Source organism: Grammomys surdaster, unplaced genomic scaffold, assembly GCF_004785775.1.
Source record: "Grammomys surdaster isolate TR1022 unplaced genomic scaffold, NIH_TR_1.0 125669, whole genome shotgun sequence".
NCBI classification, from domain to species: Eukaryota; Metazoa; Chordata; class Mammalia; order Rodentia; family Muridae; genus Grammomys; species Grammomys surdaster.
Window position 1 is genome coordinate 1,179,531 of NW_021620506.1, and position 22,003 is coordinate 1,201,533.

Consider the following 22,003-nt stretch of genomic DNA (forward strand, 5'->3'; position numbering starts at 1 on the left):
CCCCCCCTCAAAATTCAGATAAAGAAAAAAAACTAGGATAAGGCGAGAATCACAGAAATAATAGCTATGAAACAAGCACTACCACCAGCTTGTCATGGTCCCGCCATCCCCTGCCCTACCAACAAAGCCTCATCCAATATCAAAATAGGACCAGACTATTTCCGGAGGGATTCCACAAAGCACCCTAGCATCCAGATGCTACTGGGACCGTCCCAGGATATAGTAGAACTTTTTTTCTCACTAAGACTCAGAGCCTTCTCTCTCATGGACACGTATTCCTTCTGCAGGATTACCTTGCTGTGGCAAGGCCACAGTGCTGACTCTAGGTACCACGTGGTACAGCAGCAGGATGGTACTTCCCGGTACCGCCCACTTTGCCCACAACACTCTGCCTGGCAACCTCTTCAGTTATAAGGAATAAAATCATGGTTTTGCCAGATATAGGAAGCCCAGTTAGGACTGAATTTCACATAACAAATGTTAAGAGCATCTTAATACTAAACTTTCCCCACTGCTAATCAAAAGCTAAAGTCCAGGCTTTGATTTTGCTTTGCTAAATCTGACAAACCTTACCCATAAATGCTCACACAATTGTAGCCATGGCTTTTTTTTCAAGATTTATTTTATGTATATTTTATGTATATGTACACTGTTGTTCTCTTCAGACACACCAGAAGAGGGCATCAGATCCCATTACAGATGGTTGTGAGCCACTGTGTAGTTGCTGGGAATTGAACTCAGGATCTCTGGAAGAGAAGTCAGTACTTTTAACCACTGAGCCATCTCTCTAGCCCCAATCCTGGCTTTTAAAAGCACCACTTCTGTATTTTTATAAATTGTTTTGTCACCCACTGTACGTTAATTTCGGTTTTTAAAATTTAGTGATTTGAAAAAAGGAGATGTTTTATGTGTCTTTAGTCTATAGGTTCTTCTTTCCTCTCTATTTCCTTAAAACTAATAGAGAAGATGGTCTGCCAAGTGCCTGTCACATAATCACGAGGACCTGAGTTCAGCTCTCCAGTGACTGTGGGTGCAGTGGTCAGTGGCTGTAATCCCAATGCCAGGGAGAAAGGAAGGATGCACCTGAACTAGCCCAACTGATGAGCTCCAGGTTCAGAGGGAGACCATATCTCCAAACACAAGGTGGGGAATAGTTGAGAAAAGACATTCAACATCTACCTCAACACACAACTGAACATCCACACAAATATGTGCATAACACACAGATACTGACACACACACACACACACACACACACACACACACACACACACACACAAATAAAGCAGAAGCCACACGTGTTGGCTTAGATCCCAGCATCCGGGAGACTAAGTCAGAAGGATTGCAAATTCCAGGCCCACCTCAGCTACATAGAGAAATCTTGTCTTTGTCTTTTTTTTTTTTTTTTTTTTTTTTGATTTTTCGAGACAGGGTTTCTCTGTGTAGTCCTGGCTGTCCTGGAACTCACTCTGTAGACCAGGCTAGCCTTGAACTCAGAAATCTACCTGCCTCTGCCTCCCAAGTGCTGGGATTAAAGGCATGCGCCACCACCGCCCGGCAGAAATCTTGTCTTAACACAACAAACAAAACTATAAATACATTGTCAAAGTAGACAAAATGGTATAAGTATTAGATGAGGAAAATAATAGAATATATGTATATGTATATGTATATGTATATATATCGACGAGGATGATGATTTTAATTAGAAGTGTACCTCAAAGGCTCCTGTTGGTGGTACTATTTGGGGAGGTTATGGTACTTTTAGGAGGTGGAGTCTTTCCAGAAAGATTATGTCACTGGGGATGGCTTGAAGGGCTAATACCCCTCCCATTTCCTGCATACGATAACCCCTCCCCTTCCCCCCCCCATATCCCCTTGCCATGTTGTTTGAAATGTGATGAGCCAGCTTCCTGGTCCTGCTACCCTGCCACGTCGGCCTCTAGCCCTCTGGAACTGGAAACGCTTTTTCTTTTTGAAGTCACTTTTTGTTACAGAATCTTATCAGATACAGCAACAGAAATGTAATACACATATGCACTCAGTATGTATCTAAAGTGATACGATGTATCTAAAGGAATAAGAACGAGCTGTTACAAATGGTACTTGTACAACTATTATGACAAGTGGACTATTATAAAAGACCAGTCCGTCACCTCTCCATTTCCTCATAATGTAATTTAACTCAGTTGGTTCTAAGTTCAGCCATGGAACTTGTGTCTCATGGGACATTACCAAACATACAAAAGCTTACACAACGGGTCTTGTGCCATTCTACCTATGAAGAAACAAGGTGTCTGGACGGGGAGAGACGCCTGTTTCAGTGGCAGGTATGCCAAATGCCCAGCATGTCAATTGTCAATGTAAGAATAATCTAGGTGACACTGATCACAGACCCGTGAATGAGCCCGGCTAGGGTGGTGACAAAAAAAAAAAAAGGCACCAAGTTTCCAACTGATCGAGAATATGGCAGTTCTCATATAATGATGACATGAAGTTCTTATGGCTTTGGAGAATAACTTGACAACTTCTGATAAAACTGGTAATATTCCCCCTCTCCTCCACACCTGTCTTATACATAGAAAGTCTCACATACGTGACAAACATACTTTCAGAGTACATTATTCATACCCTGAAAAGTTAAGTAACCTGAACATCTGCTACTGTTTGAATGTGGTCCCTTACAATGTGTGTTGGAACCCTCAACACAGCCATGCTGGAAGGTGGGTCTACTGGGAAGTGTCTGAGTCATCATCCTCACAGATGCTTTTGGTGTAGGGAGGAGTTAGCCATCTCTAGTTTGGCCTGCTGTTTCTCTTTTCTTCATACATCTGCTGGCCTTTCTGCTCTGAGGTTCTCACCAAAACCAGATGCCAGCAATGGGCTCTTAGACTTCTGAGCTGCCAGACAAATGGGTGAAATAAGCATCTTTATGAATTACTTAACATTGGCCAGGGTTGGTAAAGTAGACTTCATAATCCCCAGCTGCTTGGGAAACTAAAGCAAAAAGATCACCAGTTCAAGCCCTGCCTGGGCTACAGAGTGAGTTCAAGGCCTGCCTAGGAAACTCACTGACTCTGTTTCAAAATAAAAAGCAGGGGAAAGGACAGGGATTGAATTTAGACATAGAGCAACTGCCTTCCCAGCACTACAGAGTAAATAAATAATTCCTATTCTCATGTACACTCTTACAACAACAGAAATGGATTAAGACCCTATGAAAACGGGATAATGCAGGTACTAGAAACATTAAGTTCAAAGGAATTGCTCCCTCTATGGGATGGGAAGGGAGATGCAGCCAGGGAGGGGCACATAAGCCATTTGTGTATTTACATACTAGCTAGGGTTTAATGGGTATGTAGTAACTTTTGATCCTTCCATGTGTCTGAAAGATACCATAAATACTAACTATAAGAAATCAGTAAGTTGTTGATAACCCCAAGATGGAGCTCAAAGGTTATGCTGAAGAAACAAGTTTATGGACTTAAGTCTTTCATGATGAAATGTCCCCAGTCTAACCCCACACCCTAGCGACTTTGCAGTTTTATTCCAAGGAGAAACACTAGGTTGCTAAGCCATGCCACACCTAGAATTGTCACCGGTTCACATACAAGAAGGAAATCATTGCGGTAGCTACTGTTAATGTTACACTCTCTCGACTTTATTTTAAAAAGAAAAAAGAAAAACCAGATAAAGCAGGAAAACCAGATTCTTCCTATTTTCTTTCCATATTGTTCATTGCTTCAGTGCTGGGTTGTGGGTGCATTAACTGTTAAGCAAGGTTCAGGCCTTGGGCGGAAATCCAGTGTTCTCTAGGTCAGAGGTACAGGAAAGCATGCTCAGTGCCTTTCAGTTTTTATCTTTGAGTTATTACTAAGCTGTGCCTGATAGCTCCAGAATATAAACTTGTTATATATATATTTTGCTTCAAGCCTATCTCTAAGCTTTGTTACAGTTCATAAATTTTATGAGAAACAAAATCAACTTAACCAGTTTCATTCAACCGACCATTTTATTGCATCATTTTATGCCTGTTGGCCTCTGTTGACATGGTTCCTTTAGCACATTTCCTGCAGTGCACTTTTAAATGTTGTTTTGAAAAATAGTGCTTCATATAAGTTTCCTTTTTATTTTTATTCCTGGCTTTTTCCTTGCAGGTGGCATAGTGCTGTAATCTCAGCTACTCAGAAGGTTGAGCCGGGAAGATGGAAAGGCCCACCTGGACAATTTAGAGAAACCTTGTCTTAACGTAGCAAGCTACTATACTAAGCTACTAGGCAGCTACTATAGTGGTATAGATAAGAGAGAAAATTAGCACTGGCCAGGTTTAGTAAAGCAGACTTCATACTCCTATGATACTATAGTGGTATCGTACACTATAACACTATTCTATAGTTATAGTATACTATAATACTATAGTAATGCTATAGTGGTATATAGTAGCTGACTAGCATGCACAAGATGCTGGTTCCGTCCACATAATTGAAGATATGTATTCAATTTCCATTTTCTATTCATTGTCAGCTAATTTTATTTTTAGCCATTCTACAACTTGACACAGCCTAAAATCACCTGAGAAATGAGTCCCCATAAAGTAGCTCCTGATACCAGGTTGGTCTGTGAGGGACAAATCAAGATGAAGATAAACCAGTGCAGGAGGGCCTGGCCCATGAGACACGTGGTCCTGGGCTGTAGAGACAGCTAGCTAAGCATGAATCTGGGAGAAGCCAGAGAGGGAGCCAGCAAGTGGGTTCCTCGGTGGTTCTCACCTCGAGTTCCTACCCTGACAACTGTCTCTCAAAGATGGTTTGTGACTTGGCAGTGTAAGAAAAAAATAAACTTTCCCTTCCCCAACCTGCTTTTACTCCTGGTATTTGCCATAAAACCAAAATGAAGTCAGAAGAACAAATAACCCCAATTCTTTCTTTCTTTGATAACCAAGCACTACATTTTGGTCAAGCATGGGCTGTTTTTCACAGGTTCAGCTAGGCTATGTTTAAAAACAAGCACATGAATTCCCAGTGTTCTTGTGAACTGACGAAAATGAAAATCACAGTTTGGGGGCCCACGGAGTCACTGTCTGTAGAAGCTGCCTTCTTTTGAAAGTTAATCTCCTCTATGCATACAACCCTTTCTTAAAAATTATTTCTTATTTTTGAGGCAGGGTCTCACTCTGTTGCCCAGGCTGGCTTCAAACATGAGATCCTGCTGTCTTAGCCTCCTGAGTACAGGTCCCATAGGCCTGCCTCACCACACACCGCTTACAACTCTTTGTAAATCACCCATTACCTTGAGATTATCTTCACCCACTTGGCAAAAAACTGTCAAGCCACTCCTCATCATCCCCGAGCTGGATCCCTAAAGCAATCGCTCTCTGGACTCTGAAGCCTGGATTTGCTCTGTGAAGAGCATGCTACCACTAATACTACCTTCATCATCATCATCATCATCATCAATTACATGTGTATGGCTGGTTTGCCTGCATGTATATCTGCATAATACGTATGTGCCTGGTGCCCTCACAGGCCAGAAGAAGGCATTGGTTTTGCTGGAACTGAAATCACAGATGGTTGTAAGACACCATATGGCTTTTTTGAAGTCAAACTCGGGTCCTCTGGAAGAACAGCCACTGCTCTTAAACACTGAGCCATCTCCAATCTCTGACTTCTTGTTTTTAAGAAAGTTAAAATTTAGGGTCTGAGGTAGAGTTCAGTGGTAGAGTGCTTGACTAATTTGTACAAAGTCATAGGTTTAATCATTAATATTTTTTTTTAAGATTTATTCTTTCTTTGAGTAATTAAAAGGCATGGTCTCTCTACATAGCCTCGGCTATCTTGAAACTCACTATATAGACCAGGCTGGCCTCAGACTCACAGAAATCCATATGCCTCTGTCTCCCAAGTGCTGGGATTAAAGGTGTGAGCCACAGTATCTGACGCTATGATGTCAGATTTCACTAAAATATTCAACAAATAAAATTCCAAGCATATTGGCAACAAAAATAACAAGGAGAATGACTGACATATTCAAAGTCCACACAGAGTGCTTTGTGGAAACAACAGCTCCTGCAATCCTTATACTGCAGTTGGACGGAAGTGACTGCAAGCAGTGACTTTTGGCTTTGCAAGAGGGATTCACATCACTCCTGCTGAATCTCTACAGGCAAGCGAAGCATGGAATACTGTATCTTGAACTGAAAGGTGAAGGCAGTAACCAGCTCAATGATTTTTCTCTTTGCCAAATGGCAAAACTGGCCACTTGAAGACTGATTCTTAAAAAATATAAACAAAAACAGAAGCCCACTCAATCTGAATCACAGTGATTTGTTCCCATCGGAGTTCAGTTTGCACTTCATACAGTGTTCTCCCAGTAATTCTTCTGAGAAAGGAACCCATCTAAGGTGCCATGAATTGACTCTTGTCTACACGGCATGTGATGTCAGAGGCAAGCAGGCTTAGCCTTGAACCAGTATGTAGAAAACAACCAACACTAGTCCTTTGGTAAAAGTTAAGCAATCATACATTAATTATTAATTAATGGCTCCAACAGATCTTAGTGATACCCAACTGGAACAAATTAAGTAAATATAAACCAGGCAGAGGGCAGGAGCAGCTGTGGAGTTAAGTTTATCTCTTGACGAGCAATTTTGGTGTCATCTATGGTTAAGAATACACCTCTACTCACAGAACGTGCACATGATGTGGGGGTGTAAAACTACAAAGTTATGAAACCAGAAGACACAGGAGCATGACAGCACTACCTAAGGGCCAGTTTTTCCCAACTTTACATGCTCCAAGATATTCGCATCCCAGAAGCCTTTGCGCAGCTCCCCCCCCCCCCAATCAGCTAGAAGCTCCGACGGGGGCGGGGACGCGCGCTGGGGCCACGCCCCCTCCTAGCTTGCCCTGTTCGCGTTCACCCTCCAGATGCTCATGTGCTATCCCCTCTACGCAGGACTGAGTCATGTCGCTACCCTAGTGGAGGACAAAACCATGGCGAGCAGCCTCAGAGGTTGGGTTTCTTACCTGCTCGGCATAGGACACGGTCTCCGGCTCGTCCCGCCTCCTGCTGATGGCGAAGTCCGGAAAAGACTGACTGGAGAATGGGCGTGTTTACCTTATCGCCTCACCAGGACTGCCTTCTCGTCCCGCCCCTTCTCCCCTTTGCTTAAATCCGTTGGGCTGCCCTCCTGTCTGTCAGCAGCGGGTGCCACCACCAACAAAGTGTCACACTGCTAGTGAGGCTGTGAGCCGCGAGAGTGCCTTGAAGTAACTTTAGGTGGAAGATGCCGGAAAGTAACTCCGCAGAGAGTAGCGGCAGAAGCGAGGAGCAGGTGTCTGGTGCTAAAGTCATCGCCCAGGCCCTAAAAACTCAAGTACGATGGATCCCTCGGGTGTGAAAGGCTCTACAGAAGCAGGCGGGGGACCTCGCGTTGTCATAGAGACGGAGGGCTTGGAGGCGGGGGCGGGGGTCCTGTTGGTCTTTCTTTTGGACCTCCCGGAAGGGCAAGAAGGCTGGATCCTGCGTTTGTTCTAATTTTTCCCTCTTGCCCTCCAGGATGTGAAGTACATGTTCGGTGTCATAGGCAACCCCGTGACCGAAATCGCCCTTGCTGTCCAGGAACTGGGCATCAAGTACATCGGGATGAGGAATGAGCAAGCGGTGAGTCTTGACAGGAGTACCGAATGGCAGCTATTCGATGCACATAGCGTCCCATCGCTTCAAAAGCACTGCCCGTACCACTGTTAATCCTACTTGACAGGAAAGTGAGAAGCAGAGAGACTAAGTCAGACTTGCCCAGCGTGAGTCATTTGGTAGCGGCATTTGAACTTAGGTATTGGATCCGTTCTAATAATATTCTACTGCAGTGTACGCTGCCGCATCCGAATATCAGAATCCAAAGGGATGGTCTTCACTATTAGACTGTTAGTTCTAGCAGAGAAGGCATGCTGCTTCATCACTCCATATTGTATTTCAGTATCTGATGTGGTTCCGTACATGATAGGTGTCAGAGAGATGTGACATTATTGATTGAAGGCCAGGACTCATTCAACATAAAGTGGAAGATATTAGAGACGGCAATGCCATCATTGGAACTCAGGGCTCTCAAACCCCAGTCTGGTACTTTCCCTCAGTGGTATGCCCCCACCCTTTTTGGGGTCTTACCTGGAAGAGGGAAAAGCAAAGGAGACATTTTATAAATCCACTTGAGTGTTTTCTCTAGCAGCTCAGTCTTACCTTCTCTCAGCAATACTGACAAAACCAAGTATCTGGTGCAGATGAAGTGGTTCACTGGAGCTTACTACAAGCCTCATAACCTGATAACCAGAATGTAATCTCTGGGCCCTACATGGAAAAATGAAGGAGATTACTGATTTATGATTCATGTTGTTCTTGGACCTACACACACACTCAGGCTGATTTAAATTGTTCTCTCTCTCTCTCTCTCTCTCTCTCTCTCTCTCTCTCTCTCTCTCTCATACACACACACAAATAATTTAAAAGATCAAGAATTGGGGCTGAAGAAATAGCTTAGCAGTTAACAGTTTTCGTTGCATTTTCAGAGACCAGGAATAGGTTCCTGGCATCCACATGGTGGCTCATAACCTCCCATAACTCTGGTTCCAAAGAATCTGATGGTTTCTTTTGGCCTCCATGGACACACACATGATTCACATATACTTACATAACATACATACATATATACATACATACATACATACACACACACACACACTGCTGTGCCTTCTGCTGCTGTCATTGCTGTCTTGTTCTATGCTCTTGGCCCCTCTTGACACCTTTTCTCTGCTGTCAGATGTGAGTTGCACTGGGTATGGTTCATTTGTTTTCAAATCCCCACAGCGCTGACTTGACTGGGGTCTTTATGTAATATAGGTGTTCACTACAGTACTTGCTAATTGAAAGACATTAATCAACAAGGTTTGAAATTTATAGGGAATGTTCTTTTTTTATTGGATATTTTATTTGTTTACATTTCAGATGTCATCCCCTTTCCCCATTCCACTCCCTCAGAACCCCCCTATCCCATCTCCCCTCTTTTTGTTTTTATACCATTTTAATTACATGCAAATGTTAAGGTCAGTTTTAGTTTGAGGACCTAGCAATACAATAGATGCAAATAGTCAAGGAACAATCAAGTAAACACAAATAGTCAAAGAACAAGCAAGGCAATAAACAGAGTTCCATGATCATTCCCATGATCACTGTTTCTAAGGGCTTATCAGGATGACCAAAATATCTGAGCCTACTTCCCTGTCCTAGCCCAAAGTTGTTTTCATGTCTGAAGCCTACTTCTTTGTTCTAGACTAAGATTTAGATTCCTGTCTGAAATTACTTCCTTCTTCAGGGAGTGTTCTTAATCAGAAAAATGGTAGGTATTGAATTTGAGTGGTTTATATTTTTTGTGTTGTTACCTCCTTTTTTTTTTTTGTTTTGTTTCCAGTGCTGGGAATTGAACCCAGGACCTTGTGCACACTAAAGCAAGCACTCTGCCATTGAGCTGTACATTTACCTCTCAGTTTTCTTACTTGGCACAGCCTTCTATTCTTTTACCTGCATGAGAAAGTATAGGTGCTGATCTATATTTTACTATTTTTCTAGAGTATGCTTGCCTGTTGTTTCTTCTTCATGCATTAGACATGCACTAAGCATGTACTGTATGCTTGATGTGGCTGTATAAGCAGTGGAAGAGGGGATATAAAGAAGAAATATGGTCTACTTTTCAACTTCAGGTTGATTGATGTTGTGGAAAATGAGGGTAAGACACAAAAAGACAGTCTAAAATAATTTAGCTCCTCACAAAAGAAATAATACACTGGATAATATAGTCACAGAGTGTGTGACTTGTCCTCATTGGGACAGGAAAGATCGCTCATAGAGGTGATGCCTGTTCATGCTGCATCAGTGTAACTTAAAGCCATGGCAAGCTGTAAGAGTGGGTAGCTAGGCCACAGGATGGTTATGGAAAATCTGACTAGATGGCAAGGCTACTGACTGAGGTTAAGACTAGAGAGAAGAGGAACGTTTACAAGGGAAGATGGCAGGTATAGTGATGGAGTTTTCAAAGGGAACGTCCAAAGTGCTGGAAGGAGTCAAGAGCATGTCTGTGTTAGAGAGAAAGGTGTACTTGAATATTGCTTGATTGTCGTTTATCAGGTCCTTAGAGTCGTCAAGACACGCGTGTGTCCAGAAGACAGGAGGTAGGGAAGTTAGTATATTCTAAGTATTTTACATGTCTAAAATTACTGACATTGTCCCCCTTGGAGTGCTCGGAATTATATTAATTTTGTAGATGAAGAAGCCAACTTGCAGAGTAATTTCTCAAAAGTCATACAGTAGAATGTAGGAGAACTAGGCTCTGAATCAGAACACTTTGACTCCAGACGTATCTTGAGAACTATATGTACTATGAGGGGGTGTAATTTGGTAGAAAAGCAGAGGCTTTTGTTTTGCTTTGTTTTGTTTGAATGGTAATAAAGTTTGTTATTTCTCATAGGGCAGTGGTAGTTCACTCTTGTAATCCCAGCACAGGGGAGGCAGAGGCAGGTGGATCTTTGAGTTGAAGGCCAGCCTGATCTACCAAGTGATTTCTAGGACAGCCAAGGCTACACAGAGAAATCCTGTTTCAAACAATAACAACAAAACTAAACCAACAACAGCAATCTGTTATTTCTCAGCTTTTGGTGTATGCCAGAGGAGTGTTCTTTCTGTATATGTTTTGTATTTTGCTATTATAAATGGATAATCATTCCCAATGTATGATTAAGTATATTAATTTTAGCAAACATTTTATGATGTTTACTCTTATTTTTAAGGTAAGACAAGAAATACTATAATGTTCTAGACAAAGAATAATTTTAAAATGCACTCTGTTCTTCCTGGGCATCTTGTATTTCATTTAACTTAGTGTTTCCTGTGTTCCTTGTAAGCTGGAAGAAGTACAGCTCAGTGAAAAATGGCCAGGCATGGTGTCTCCATCCGCAGAGCTCACGAGACTTAAGAGGCTTCTGGTACAGTCAAGGGCAGCCTGGGCTACAGGGTGAGAGCTTGTCTCAAAACAAAACAAACAACCACGTCAACCATAAAGAAAATGTCACCAGCTTGCTTGCTACGAATAGCAGATATACAGTAAATAATGTGTAGCCTGGCCACATGGATGCACACTCAGAAATGGGTAACGGAAAAATCCTATTTAAACCGGAGCAACACTCACTGTGTGAGGAATAAAAATATAGACGTCATTATAGACCCTAATATGCAAATGGGCTGAAGAAATCACAGTGGAAAACAGAATATTTTAAATCAATGATAATGAAATGAGTATCAACTATAATTCATAAGATAAAATACCTTTTAGATGAAATAGCTGAAGTGAATTCGTTAGTAAAGATTTAAAACCAGTGCTGACAGCTTTTTTTCAAGACACCAGGAAAGGAAAAGCAAATCAGAGTCAAGGAAAGATGTTAAATAATGAATGCGTAGGCAGATACTAGTGAAGTAGGAAACAATACAGGAAAACAAAACAACTAAAGATGCCAGGACTTGGAAGGCTCAGACATGGGAATCACCATGGGCTACATGGCTAATTCAAGGCCAGCCTAAGTAATGAGACCAGGTTCTAAACAAAGAAATTAACCCTTCAAGAAGTCAGACATGATCAATAAGGAATCAATTCTTATCGATTCTCAAGATACTCAAGCAGTTGTGAGTTGATAATACGGATAGCATAGATAGTAATGACAATTCCTTGAAAAACTAAAATTTAGGCATCTAGATACTTAACCTGGGCCTTGAAGTTTATGGCTATCACGTCTCATAAAAATGAGTATTGTTCCAATTCTTCCTTCCCTTTACTATATGAATTCTCATTCCTGAGTCCCCATGTATCCCCCCAGACAGGATTTTGTCTGTGTAGTCCTGCTGTCCTAGAACTCACCCTATAGACCAGGCTGGCCTCAGACTCAGAGATCCACCTGCCTCTGCCTCCCGAGTGAGTGCTGGGACTAAAGGTGTGTGCCACCATGCCTGGCTCAACTTCTCTCTTAGTAATAGATTTTCTCATATTTATGCCCAAGAGTTTCATTAAGTCCCGCTGTCCTTTCTTCATAGGCTTGTTATGCTGCCTCTGCAGTTGGATACCTAACGGGCAGGTAAATAAAGTCTGCTTCATTTGCATACATTAAGTGTTTGGGGTAGAAATATGTACTAAACTAAAAGCTTAGTTGTCTTGAAAAGATTATAGAAGATAATATGAATAAGAAGTGAGAAACTTATACAAAAGTCTTGGTTCCAAAACGAGGCTGCCGAGCACATTCCAGTCTGCTTCTGTTAGCCCTCATTTGTTATTAGAAATTAATTCTTTTAAAAAAATAGCCATTTTAGAAAACATATAAGGAAGAAAAAGAAATTCTGTAATTCCACAACCATGAAGATTTTTTTTTTTCATATATTCTACTTGTTTCTACATTTACAGTTTTGGGGTAGAATTTGGACTCTGATAAAATTTGTGTTATCCTTTTTTACCACTTTATAAGCTTTTTTTTAATTTCTAAAATTGGTTAATAATTAAATACTAAGAAATACAATCAAGCAAGATTTCACAGTCCTTCCTTTTTAATGGAAACCTTCTGAACTTGAGCCTGAGGAAAATTAGGTCATCTAAAACCATCTCTGGATTACTTCTGTTGCTTTATACATGTAAACAATATTTTAATTTTTTTGGCTGACCCTGGAAGACATTTAAATTACAGTCATTTATACCGTAAGTGATTCTGGACTGATAATTATTTTAACAAGCTAAAAGTCAATTTTGAAAATTTTATTTTGAAAACTTCAGAATTATACTGACTAGTATTGCAGCATTAGCAATGGGTGACTGTTTATATTTAACTCAAAATAAGTAACATTCTAACCAGAGCTCCTGGATTTTTACTGGCCTCATTTTTAAGTGTTCAGTGACTGTGTGGAGTCCATATCGTGTCAAGCTGCACAGGGAATAATGACAACTACTGTAGAACTTTCTATTGAGTGGTGCTGTTCTGGATGTTTAATCGCTGGTGAGACATGTTAATGCTATTTAAAGACTAAAAGATTATTAAGTTAGAACTGAAAAGTGGTAAACTTAATGATATAGTGATACTTTATTATTGAGTACTTTAAGCTTGAAAGTTTTGTCAAGAGAAACATTCAGAAAGATTTGGAGGAAACCATGCATTTAGAATCACTTTTCCCACAAAGATTTAGTATATTGTATGTATTTGTTAGGAAATGAAAAAAATCTGTGGCTGTCAAAATTTGCTTGTATAATCAGTCAGCTTGTTCTAACTCAAATATAGTTAGAGCAAACTATGAAGAGGTTGGTAAAATATGATGGGAAAGTAATGGTGCACATTATATCTTAGAAGAAACTCCATGTTCCTCTTTATTAAGATATTCTAATAATTGTTTAGCAATTATAGTAAAGACCTACATGTCTTTCCTTTGACAATCAAGAAGTTTCCATGGAAACCCTAACATACTGTGAATTGGTAGTTGTTAATTCCGATCTGGGATTGCTGGCATCTGCACCTCTTTTTTTGTTTGTTTGTCTTCAGTTATTAAGTTTGACCTGCTGTTGATAAACTCTGCTTTGCTTCTAGGCCAGGAGCATGCCTTGTCGTTTCTGGTCCTGGTCTCATCCATGCCTTGGGTGGCATGGCAAATGCAAACATGAATTGCTGGTAATTAATCATTCTTGCAGAAAACACTTTTTAATGTATCTTTGCATAATTTAACCAAGTAGAACTGATTCAGGGTGTAAAGACTTGTGAAGAGAAAAAAAAAATTCCACCTTGCAAGGCTTAGAAACAGAGACGAGGGTAATTAACTGGGAAGTGGTCTGGCTGTCAGGAGGAAGGGGTGGGAGAGGGCGAAGCCTGCAGTTCAGTGCGCTGCATGAGGGACAGTAGTTAACAGTCCTGCACTGGGTAGTAGAAACTTGCTCAGAAGAGTAGATTGGGGTGCTCCTATGACACATAAAAAAGTAACTGTGACATGATGAGTGTTAGTGTGTGTTACTATACTATCAGCTCTCTATACATATCAAAACATAATGTGCCATTTAAATGTTTGCATTGTGAGGAAGAGGAAGCACTATTAACTCCTTTACTAAGAGAGAAACATTTACCATTGTAGAGATTCATTCTGTGTATGTGGGCATGCAACGTGCATGTAGTTTTAAATGAAGAAGTACTTTTTAAATTTGTTAATTATTGAACCTGGGGCCTCACTATGTTATATAGATCAGGGTAGTCTGGAATAATAATAATAAAATAATAATTCTCCTCCTCCTTTTTCTAGACATGGTTTCTCTGTATATCCTTTGCTGTTGTCCTATAACTTGCTTTGTGAACAGGCTAGCCTTGAGATCCACCCTCCTCTGCCTCCCTTGCACTGGGGTTAAAGGCATTACCAAGCCAAGCAAGTCTGGAATTCTTAAAGAGATGTGCCTGCCTGTGTCCTGAGTGCTGGACTAAAGGCTTGTGACACTATGCCCAGCTAAGCTTTTTGTGTGTGTGTGAGACAGAATCTCATTAAGTTGGCCAAGGAGGGTTTGAACTCCCTTAGCCCAAGCAGGCCTTGAACTTATGATCCTCCTGCCTCAGTCCCCTGAGTAGTTAGAATTATAGGTCTGTACCACCATATGTAGCTAAGAGTTGTTGCTGTTGTTTGGTTGGTTTTTGTTTGTCTTTTGTTTTGTTTTTCACCCTAGCTCAGTATATAGAAGTGTATATTCTTCATCTTGCTCTGCCTGATTAATAAGACATTTATATTCTTGTGTTAAAATTTGCTTTGTATGTTGTTTAGTGCTGATTCTCCAGCCTTACCTTTAACCTTTTCTCAGCTACTTTACCAGTAATACCATGGTGAAGGGGATTACATTTGTTGTAGTTAGAATTTTATTGTTATGAAGACACCATGACCATGACAATTCTTATAAGGGAAAACATTTAATTGGGGCTGGCTTACAGTTTCAGAGATTTAGTCCATTATCATTATGGTGGGAAGTATGGCAGTGTCCAGGCAGACATGGTGCTGGAGAAGTTGCTGAGAGTTCTATGATCTGCAGGCAGCAGAAGGGGACTGTGTATCATACTGGGCATAGGTTGAACATCTAAGACCTCGAAGCCCTCACCCATGGTGATATACTTTCTTCAACAAGGCACACCTCTTAATAGTCCCACTCCCTATGGCCAAGACTTGAGTCTATTGGGGCCATTCCTATTCAAACCAGCACTATGTTCTAATCATTCAGAACATATCCCTTGTATATGTGAAGGATGTTGTTTTCATTCTTTGCACAGTTTCTTTGTTTCTTTTCTCTGTGTTTGTGTACACACACACACACACACACACACACACACACACACACACACACGAGGACCTGACATGTGAAGGTCAGAGGACAACCCACAGAGGTTTGTTCTTTCCTTCTATGCTGTGGGCACCAGGGACCAAACTTACTTCATCAGGCTTGGCAACAGGTGCCCTCACCCACCAAGCCTGACCTCCTCTGCTTCTTGTAGCTCGTTTTTTCTGTCTTCTTCTTCTTTTTTTTTAATCTACTTTTGAGTTTGATATTTTTAAATAACTTTAAGTTTGGAATATGCTTTTTTTAAAAAAAACCTTGAGACATAAAATAGAACTATCACTTATCTTGCCATTTTCAAATAGACTTACTTAGAAAAATATAAGATGTCTTTTTCCCTTCTCAGGAAAAGAAAAGCTATAAAATTAATTTTCTGTCCCTCAACCTGGAAGCCTAAGCATCTAGAAGCTGATGTAAGGAAAACCATTATGTATCTCAGTGGGTCTCAGCCTTCCATACACTGTGACCCTTTAATACAGTTTCTCGTGTTGTGGTGTCCCCCAACTGTAAGATTATTTTTATGGACACTTCATAACCATAATTTTGCTACTGGTAAGAATCGTAATGTGAATATTTTTGAAGATAGAGGCTTCCCAAAGTGGCTGCAACCCCCAGGTTGAGAACCTCTGCCATACGTCTTCCATGTTTGTGAACTTGAGGAAAGTGTCTCTCATGACAGACCGCATCTTAAGTTGTTTTACCTCCAGCCTGTCAAGGAAGACATAGTTTTCTCTGTTCTCTGTCTTAGTCACTCACACTGATTGTTCACTGTGTGTTGGACACTGCTGGATGCTTTATATATTCTTTTTAAATTTTATTTTATGTGCATTGGTGTTCTACCTGCATGTCTGTGTGAGGGTGTCAGATCTTGGAGTTACAGGCAGTTGTGAGCTGTCGTGTGGGTGCTAGGAATTGAACCTGGGTCCTCTGGAAGAACAGTCAGTACTTTCAACTGCTGAGCTATCTCTCTAGCCCCATGTATTCTTATTCGTAATAGTATTTCTTTAAAAATTACTATTTCAGGCCCTTGATTGTGATTGGTGGTTCTTCTGAAAGAAATCAAGAAACAATGGGAGCCTTCCAGGAGTTTCCACAGGTATCCATCCGCCGCTAACGTCCAAGCCATGATTAAGTCCCACTAAAGTAAAATACTTCTTAGTTGGGGTTTTTGTTACTACAATGAAACATGCTGACCAAAAGCAACTTGGGGAGGACAGGATTTATTTTATCATCCAGGAAATTCAGGAAGGGCCTGACACACAGGCCATGGAGACATGGCTTGCTCACTGGCTGCTTACGGCTCCCGCAGCCTGCTTTCTTTCGTTCTTTTTTTTTTTTTAATTGGATATTTTATTTACATTTCAGATGTTATCTCCTTTTCCCACTCCCCCCGAACCCCCATCCCATACCCCCTCCTCATGCTTCTATGAGGATGTGCCCCTACCCATCCACCCACTCCCCCCCCTCCCTTGAATCCCCCCACATTGGGGCATCCAACCTTCACAGGAACTAGGATCTATCTCCTCTCCCACTTACGCCTGACAATGCCATCCTCTCCTACATATGCAGCTGGAGCCATGGGTCCCTCCCTACGTGCTCCCAGGCTGGTGGTTTAGACCCTGGGAGCTCTGGTTGGTTGGTATTGTTGCTCTCCCCATGAGACTGCAAACCCTTTCAGCTCCTTCAGTCTTCTCTCTAACTCCTCCATTGGGAACCCCATGATCAGCTCAATTGTTAGCTGTGAGCATCCACCTCTGTAAATGTCAGCCTGCTTTCTTATACAACTCAGGACTGCCTGCCCAGGGGCAGCATTGCCCTCCCTGTATGCTGCGCCTACCCATGTCCATTATCAAGAAAATGCCCTATAGACTTGCCTAGAGGCAATCTGATAGAGGTATTTTCTCAGTTGAGGTTCTTCTCAAATAGTTCTAGCTTGTATCAATTTGATGAAAAACTAACTAGCACAGACATAACTTATAAAATCTGTAAATAAATAAATAAATAAATAAATAAAATCTGTATTGCAGGCAAGATGGTTCCATGGGTAGAGGCTCCTTTCTCCAAGCCTGAACACTAGTGTCATCCTGTCCCTAGAACACACATGATAGGAGGGAGAGACTGGTTCTCACAAGCTGGTCTCTGACCTTTATGTGTGCCATGACACTTCATATACAGCACAGCTAAACAGATAGAATAGAAAATTCTAATCTGTAAAATAAAAGCAAAAAGAGAAATTACAGGTGGGTGTGGTAATTTTCTGAGCAAGACAGCATCAGATTGTGCTAAGAAAGAGCGTAGGGGCTGGAGAGATGGGTCAGCAGTTAAGAGCATGTACTGCTCTTGGGGAGATGAGAGTACAGCTCCTAGCACCTCTCATCCATCTGCAACTCCAGCTCAAGGGGAATCTGATGCACCCTTCGGGCTCTTGTGGGTGCCACGCTCAAATACACAACACATTTATAGAATTTTTAAAAAAAAGATCTAAAGAAATATACCAAAATTGACATGATTTGAATTTAATATATATAAGTTAATGGGAAAATTATGCCTTTATATTCTTGAGAAAGTTTTATTGGTTTATTATAAAGTAACAACAACAGTATTTAAGTGATACTCATATATCCAGAAAAGTAGAATTGATAAGTAATTGAAAGGAAATTTGGAAACAGACTTGGGTATGGTGGCACACAGCCGTATTCCCAACAGTTAGGAGGCCAAGGCAGGGAGAGCATACATTTGATACTATCTTAGGTTATCAAGACCCTGTCTCAAAACAGAACAAAAAGAAAAAGAAAATGTAGGGCAGGGAGGATAGCACAGCGAGATGGGTGCATGCCATCAAGCCTGACAACTGAGTTTGGTGCTCAGAACCCAGTGGTGGCAGGAGACTCAGCTCCCTCATGTTGTCCTGTCACCTCCTCACTCCATGTACCCAGTGTCTAGTTAGGGTGTCATTGCTGTGAGGAGACCCCATGGCCACGGCAACTCTTATGAAGGGAAACTTTAATTGGGGCTGGCTTATAGTTTCAGAGGTTCAGTCCATTATCATCATGGCGTGAAGCATGCAGGCCTGCAGGCAGACATGGAGCTGGAGGAGCTGAGAGTAAGTTACTACAAAAATTACGTTGAAAGGAAGCAGGGATTTATGTCAACTGTTAAAGTATAGTTTCCTGAAAGTAATAAAGGTTTATTAGATTAAGTTAAAAATTAAAACAGTTTGATTTAAAATTCAAATATCTTTTTGTTATTAGAAGTTCTTAAAACTGAAGGACATGAACATAAGCATCTGAAACCTAAAGGATGACCTTGGTTCTATCAAGCCTGTGCGACTCTGGATGCCATCCTTTCCATAGATTTCATACTAGAAGTATGAAGGGAATGTTTCCCCACGTGCCTCAGAGCTCATTAGACAGTGCAGAGGTAGAGAGCCCCCAACTCCAGTATTCCCAATGCACAGCAACTGATGCACGAGGGGAAAGCAGCAGGAGTGTACGAGTGCAGGAGACAGAGCAAGGCAGGTGTTCATGTTCTCAGCGGGGCACTTGTGGAGACCAGGGATGGGCTTAGTATCCTTTGTAGTAGCCTAGTGGGCGAGCCTTCTGTCTGCTCCCTCAGCAGTTAGAGACAGTGCTCCTGTGTTGTGGAACATGGTACATGTTGTCTTCATTTTTGCCAACCTGAGAATTGGAAATAGTATGTTGTTTTGAATTTGTTTCCAGAATTATCCTGAGGAAGAAATTTGATTGTGATCTGAATGGTTTTTGAGATTACAACAAAAACCACATCTCTTTTCTCTCCTGCCTCTAAATGTAGTAAGAAGCAATGACTTAAACATTTTGTCTTCCTTTATGAGAACAATAATATTGTGAACTGACTTTAAATAATTTTCATTTTCTGTATAGGTTGAAGCTTGCAGATTATATACCAAGTTCTCTGCCCGGCCAAGCAGCATAGAACACATCCCGTTTGTTATTGAAAAGGTACAGTCTTATGAGAAGCTCTTCCCAGCACTGACACGGGGGCTTGTACATGCTGAGCACAGGCTCCTCTGGATCCAGGCTCCAGCCCTGCTACTGTGGCTCTTAATGGGAGGATTAGGGTATACTCAGACTGTGAAAATGACATTGTTTTTTTTTTTCATATTAAAAGAAATAATTTTACATGACACAATCATTGAAGCAACATTAATATGTACTTTTACATTCAACCAAAAAAGTAAGAGGGTCAGAATATAAAAAAATAACCCACTCTCTAATACTCCAAATAAGTGGGCTATCTGTAATGAAGTTGCATTAACAAAATCAAGTTCTCACTTGAGTTCTGAGAAAGAGTCAAGTAATCCTGAGACAAATTCTAACGGGCAGTAAAGGTTAGACAGATGCAGATCCGAGGCTGCAGGTTTACAGCTCCGACTTCATTGACGGCTGGTGGCAACCAGCCGTCACAATATAGAGGCCTACAGGTGCACACTGAGTTATGTATTCCAAAACCACTCACCCTTCTCTATCCCACCACTATCCCAAAGCACCAAAAATCTTAATAGAAACTATTACTTATTGAAAACTACTTAAAATTGCAATGAAAAAAGAAAAACAAAACAAAAACAACCAAACCCTTAAAATCCAAGATAGGGAAAGAAATAACAGAATGTTCACCAAGCCCACAATTTATCTTTCTAGATATTTAGATACAATTCTAATCTATTATATCTTAAGCACATAATAAGGCACATAATAAGAAATTAAGTAAATATACAGTAATTCTGAGTATTAAAGATTATAGTGGTACAAAAACCCTTGAGATTTTTTTTCTAAAAGAAGACCTTACCAAAAATAACTTAAAAAAAATCTGTCAAACCATATGATAGACCTGAATATTTTTCCTTAAGACTGTAAACTTTTTTTTCTGAAAACAATTATAAAAAAGTAGGATTATTTTTCTTTTAAAATTTTCCAAGATCACATTATATTATTAGACAAATGTCATTTTGAAATTTAAGACATGATTTTTTTCCTAAAATGACTAGTTATGCCAATATTGTAATAGATCCAGGCTGAATTTCACTTCTATTTCCCTGGGGACAATTGCAACACTTTGCTTTTTCCAAATAGTCTTAAAAAGAAAAGACACGTACATTCAAAATAAGAGATATTCCCTTTTTTTCTCTCATTTTCTCCAGCAGTGTATGATCAAAAGTTTGCTTTGCCTTTGTATTGTGGTTTCTATGAAAATAACTTTCAAGAAAGAAAAATCAGGAAAATATTTTTTAAGTAATTTAATTCCCTAAATTAGATTTCAAAAGGACAGAGTTTCTTTGTGTTTGGGTCCAGATCAGCCTTACATGACATTCCTAAACTCCTTCATACTTTGAGAAATTTAAACATACAAACTTTTACAATTTCTTGATGTAATTTAAATCACCTACAACCAAGTTTTTTTAACTTTATGATTCAGGAGTTTCCCTGTAGAAAATGACATTCATTCATTTATAAAAATTATACCAGATATTTACATCTGTTAATAGTTATTATACATAACCACATGGAGTTATAGTGAAAACAGGTTTACAAACATCCATGCTTTCTTTGAGATTTCTTTTTTCCCCACTGAAAGTGACATTGTTAAAAGCTATTCACACTCTAGTGTTCACTGGCATTGCATTTAATCACTGAAACAGAGGTAAAGTAAGTTATTCTAGAAAAAAATTCCTGTATGTTAGTTTCTTAAATTATCTTTTTAGTTAAAGCAAAGATAAATGTATATATAATAAGCTCCTAGCTAGTGGTCTCTTTAGTATTTGCAAAAATATTGAGACTACTGTATGTAAGATCATCCTTCTTGGAAAAAAAAAAGCAAACATCTTTTAGTTAATTAAATGACATGTTGTGAATTAATGTTAGCTAGGGAAGGCTTTATGTGAAATTAAGTTTGAGCTATTTCAAAATAGCTATTTCAACCACGAGTTACAAGGTTGATTTGACACATTGTCACAGTTTTTGAAATCTCTGCCGAGTGATTAAGGTTAAGAAGTGGGTGAAAGTCCCTGTCCCAGCATAAGCAGCAAGCAGGGCTGCATGGGTACTCTTCAAGTGTAATAGAGTCTCCACTTCAGAGCCCTACAGGAATTCTTTATCTACTTTAAGATAAAAATACCTTTCAAAATATAGTTAATGAAGGACATTTCTATTTTAATTATAACTTTTTTCTCCAACTAAGAATACCTCAAGAAAACTTAGTGTTCATTTTATACTTTTAAATTAATTTCAAGAAGAATATGATAATTGAGACATTAAAAGTCTTTCATTTGTGACAAACACAGGCAGTGAGGAGCAGTATCTATGGTCGCCCGGGAGCTTGTTACGTTGACATTCCTGCAGATTTTGTGACCCTCCAGGTGAACATGACTTCTATAAAGTAAGAATTAGTCACAATTCCTCCTAAATTTTGTGTTATCATACTTACTCTTTAAAAAGAATTATCTAGCGTTCATCAGTTAATCTCCAAGTGTCTCAATATTTTTTGATGATTTTGTAACTAAACTGAATCCTAGCCAAAAGGCTTATTAGTTCTCTTCAT

General features: G+C 40.2%; 2 protein-coding genes across 4 annotated transcripts in view; one reads left to right on the forward strand and one right to left on the reverse strand.

Moving 5' to 3' along the window:
- The window catches only part of Btd (biotinidase), a 29,800-nt gene extending 22,702 nt beyond the window's left edge, over positions 1 to 7,098 (reverse strand). The window contains exon 1 of one of the 3 annotated variants that reach the window (XM_028787497.1): positions 7,026 to 7,098. In XM_028787497.1, coding sequence (XP_028643330.1) covers positions 7,026 to 7,036 — 11 coding nt within the window. In that variant the 5' untranslated portion in view covers positions 7,037 to 7,098. The remainder of the gene's footprint in view (positions 1 to 7,025) is intronic. The other 2 variants (XM_028787498.1, XM_028787496.1) reach the window with 2 other exon arrangements.
- Positions 7,099 to 7,184: 86 nt separating this feature from the next.
- Hacl1 (2-hydroxyacyl-CoA lyase 1) overlaps positions 7,185 to 22,003 on the forward strand; it is a 36,064-nt gene continuing 21,245 nt past the window's right edge. Inside the window, exons 1-7 of the mRNA XM_028787493.1 lie at positions 7,185 to 7,375; positions 7,558 to 7,662; positions 12,130 to 12,170; positions 13,659 to 13,739; positions 16,451 to 16,523; positions 19,330 to 19,407; positions 21,747 to 21,841. Of these exons, the coding sequence (XP_028643326.1) occupies positions 7,286 to 7,375; positions 7,558 to 7,662; positions 12,130 to 12,170; positions 13,659 to 13,739; positions 16,451 to 16,523; positions 19,330 to 19,407; positions 21,747 to 21,841 (563 nt within the window). The 5' untranslated portion in view covers positions 7,185 to 7,285. The remainder of the gene's footprint in view (positions 7,376 to 7,557; positions 7,663 to 12,129; positions 12,171 to 13,658; positions 13,740 to 16,450; positions 16,524 to 19,329; positions 19,408 to 21,746; positions 21,842 to 22,003) is intronic.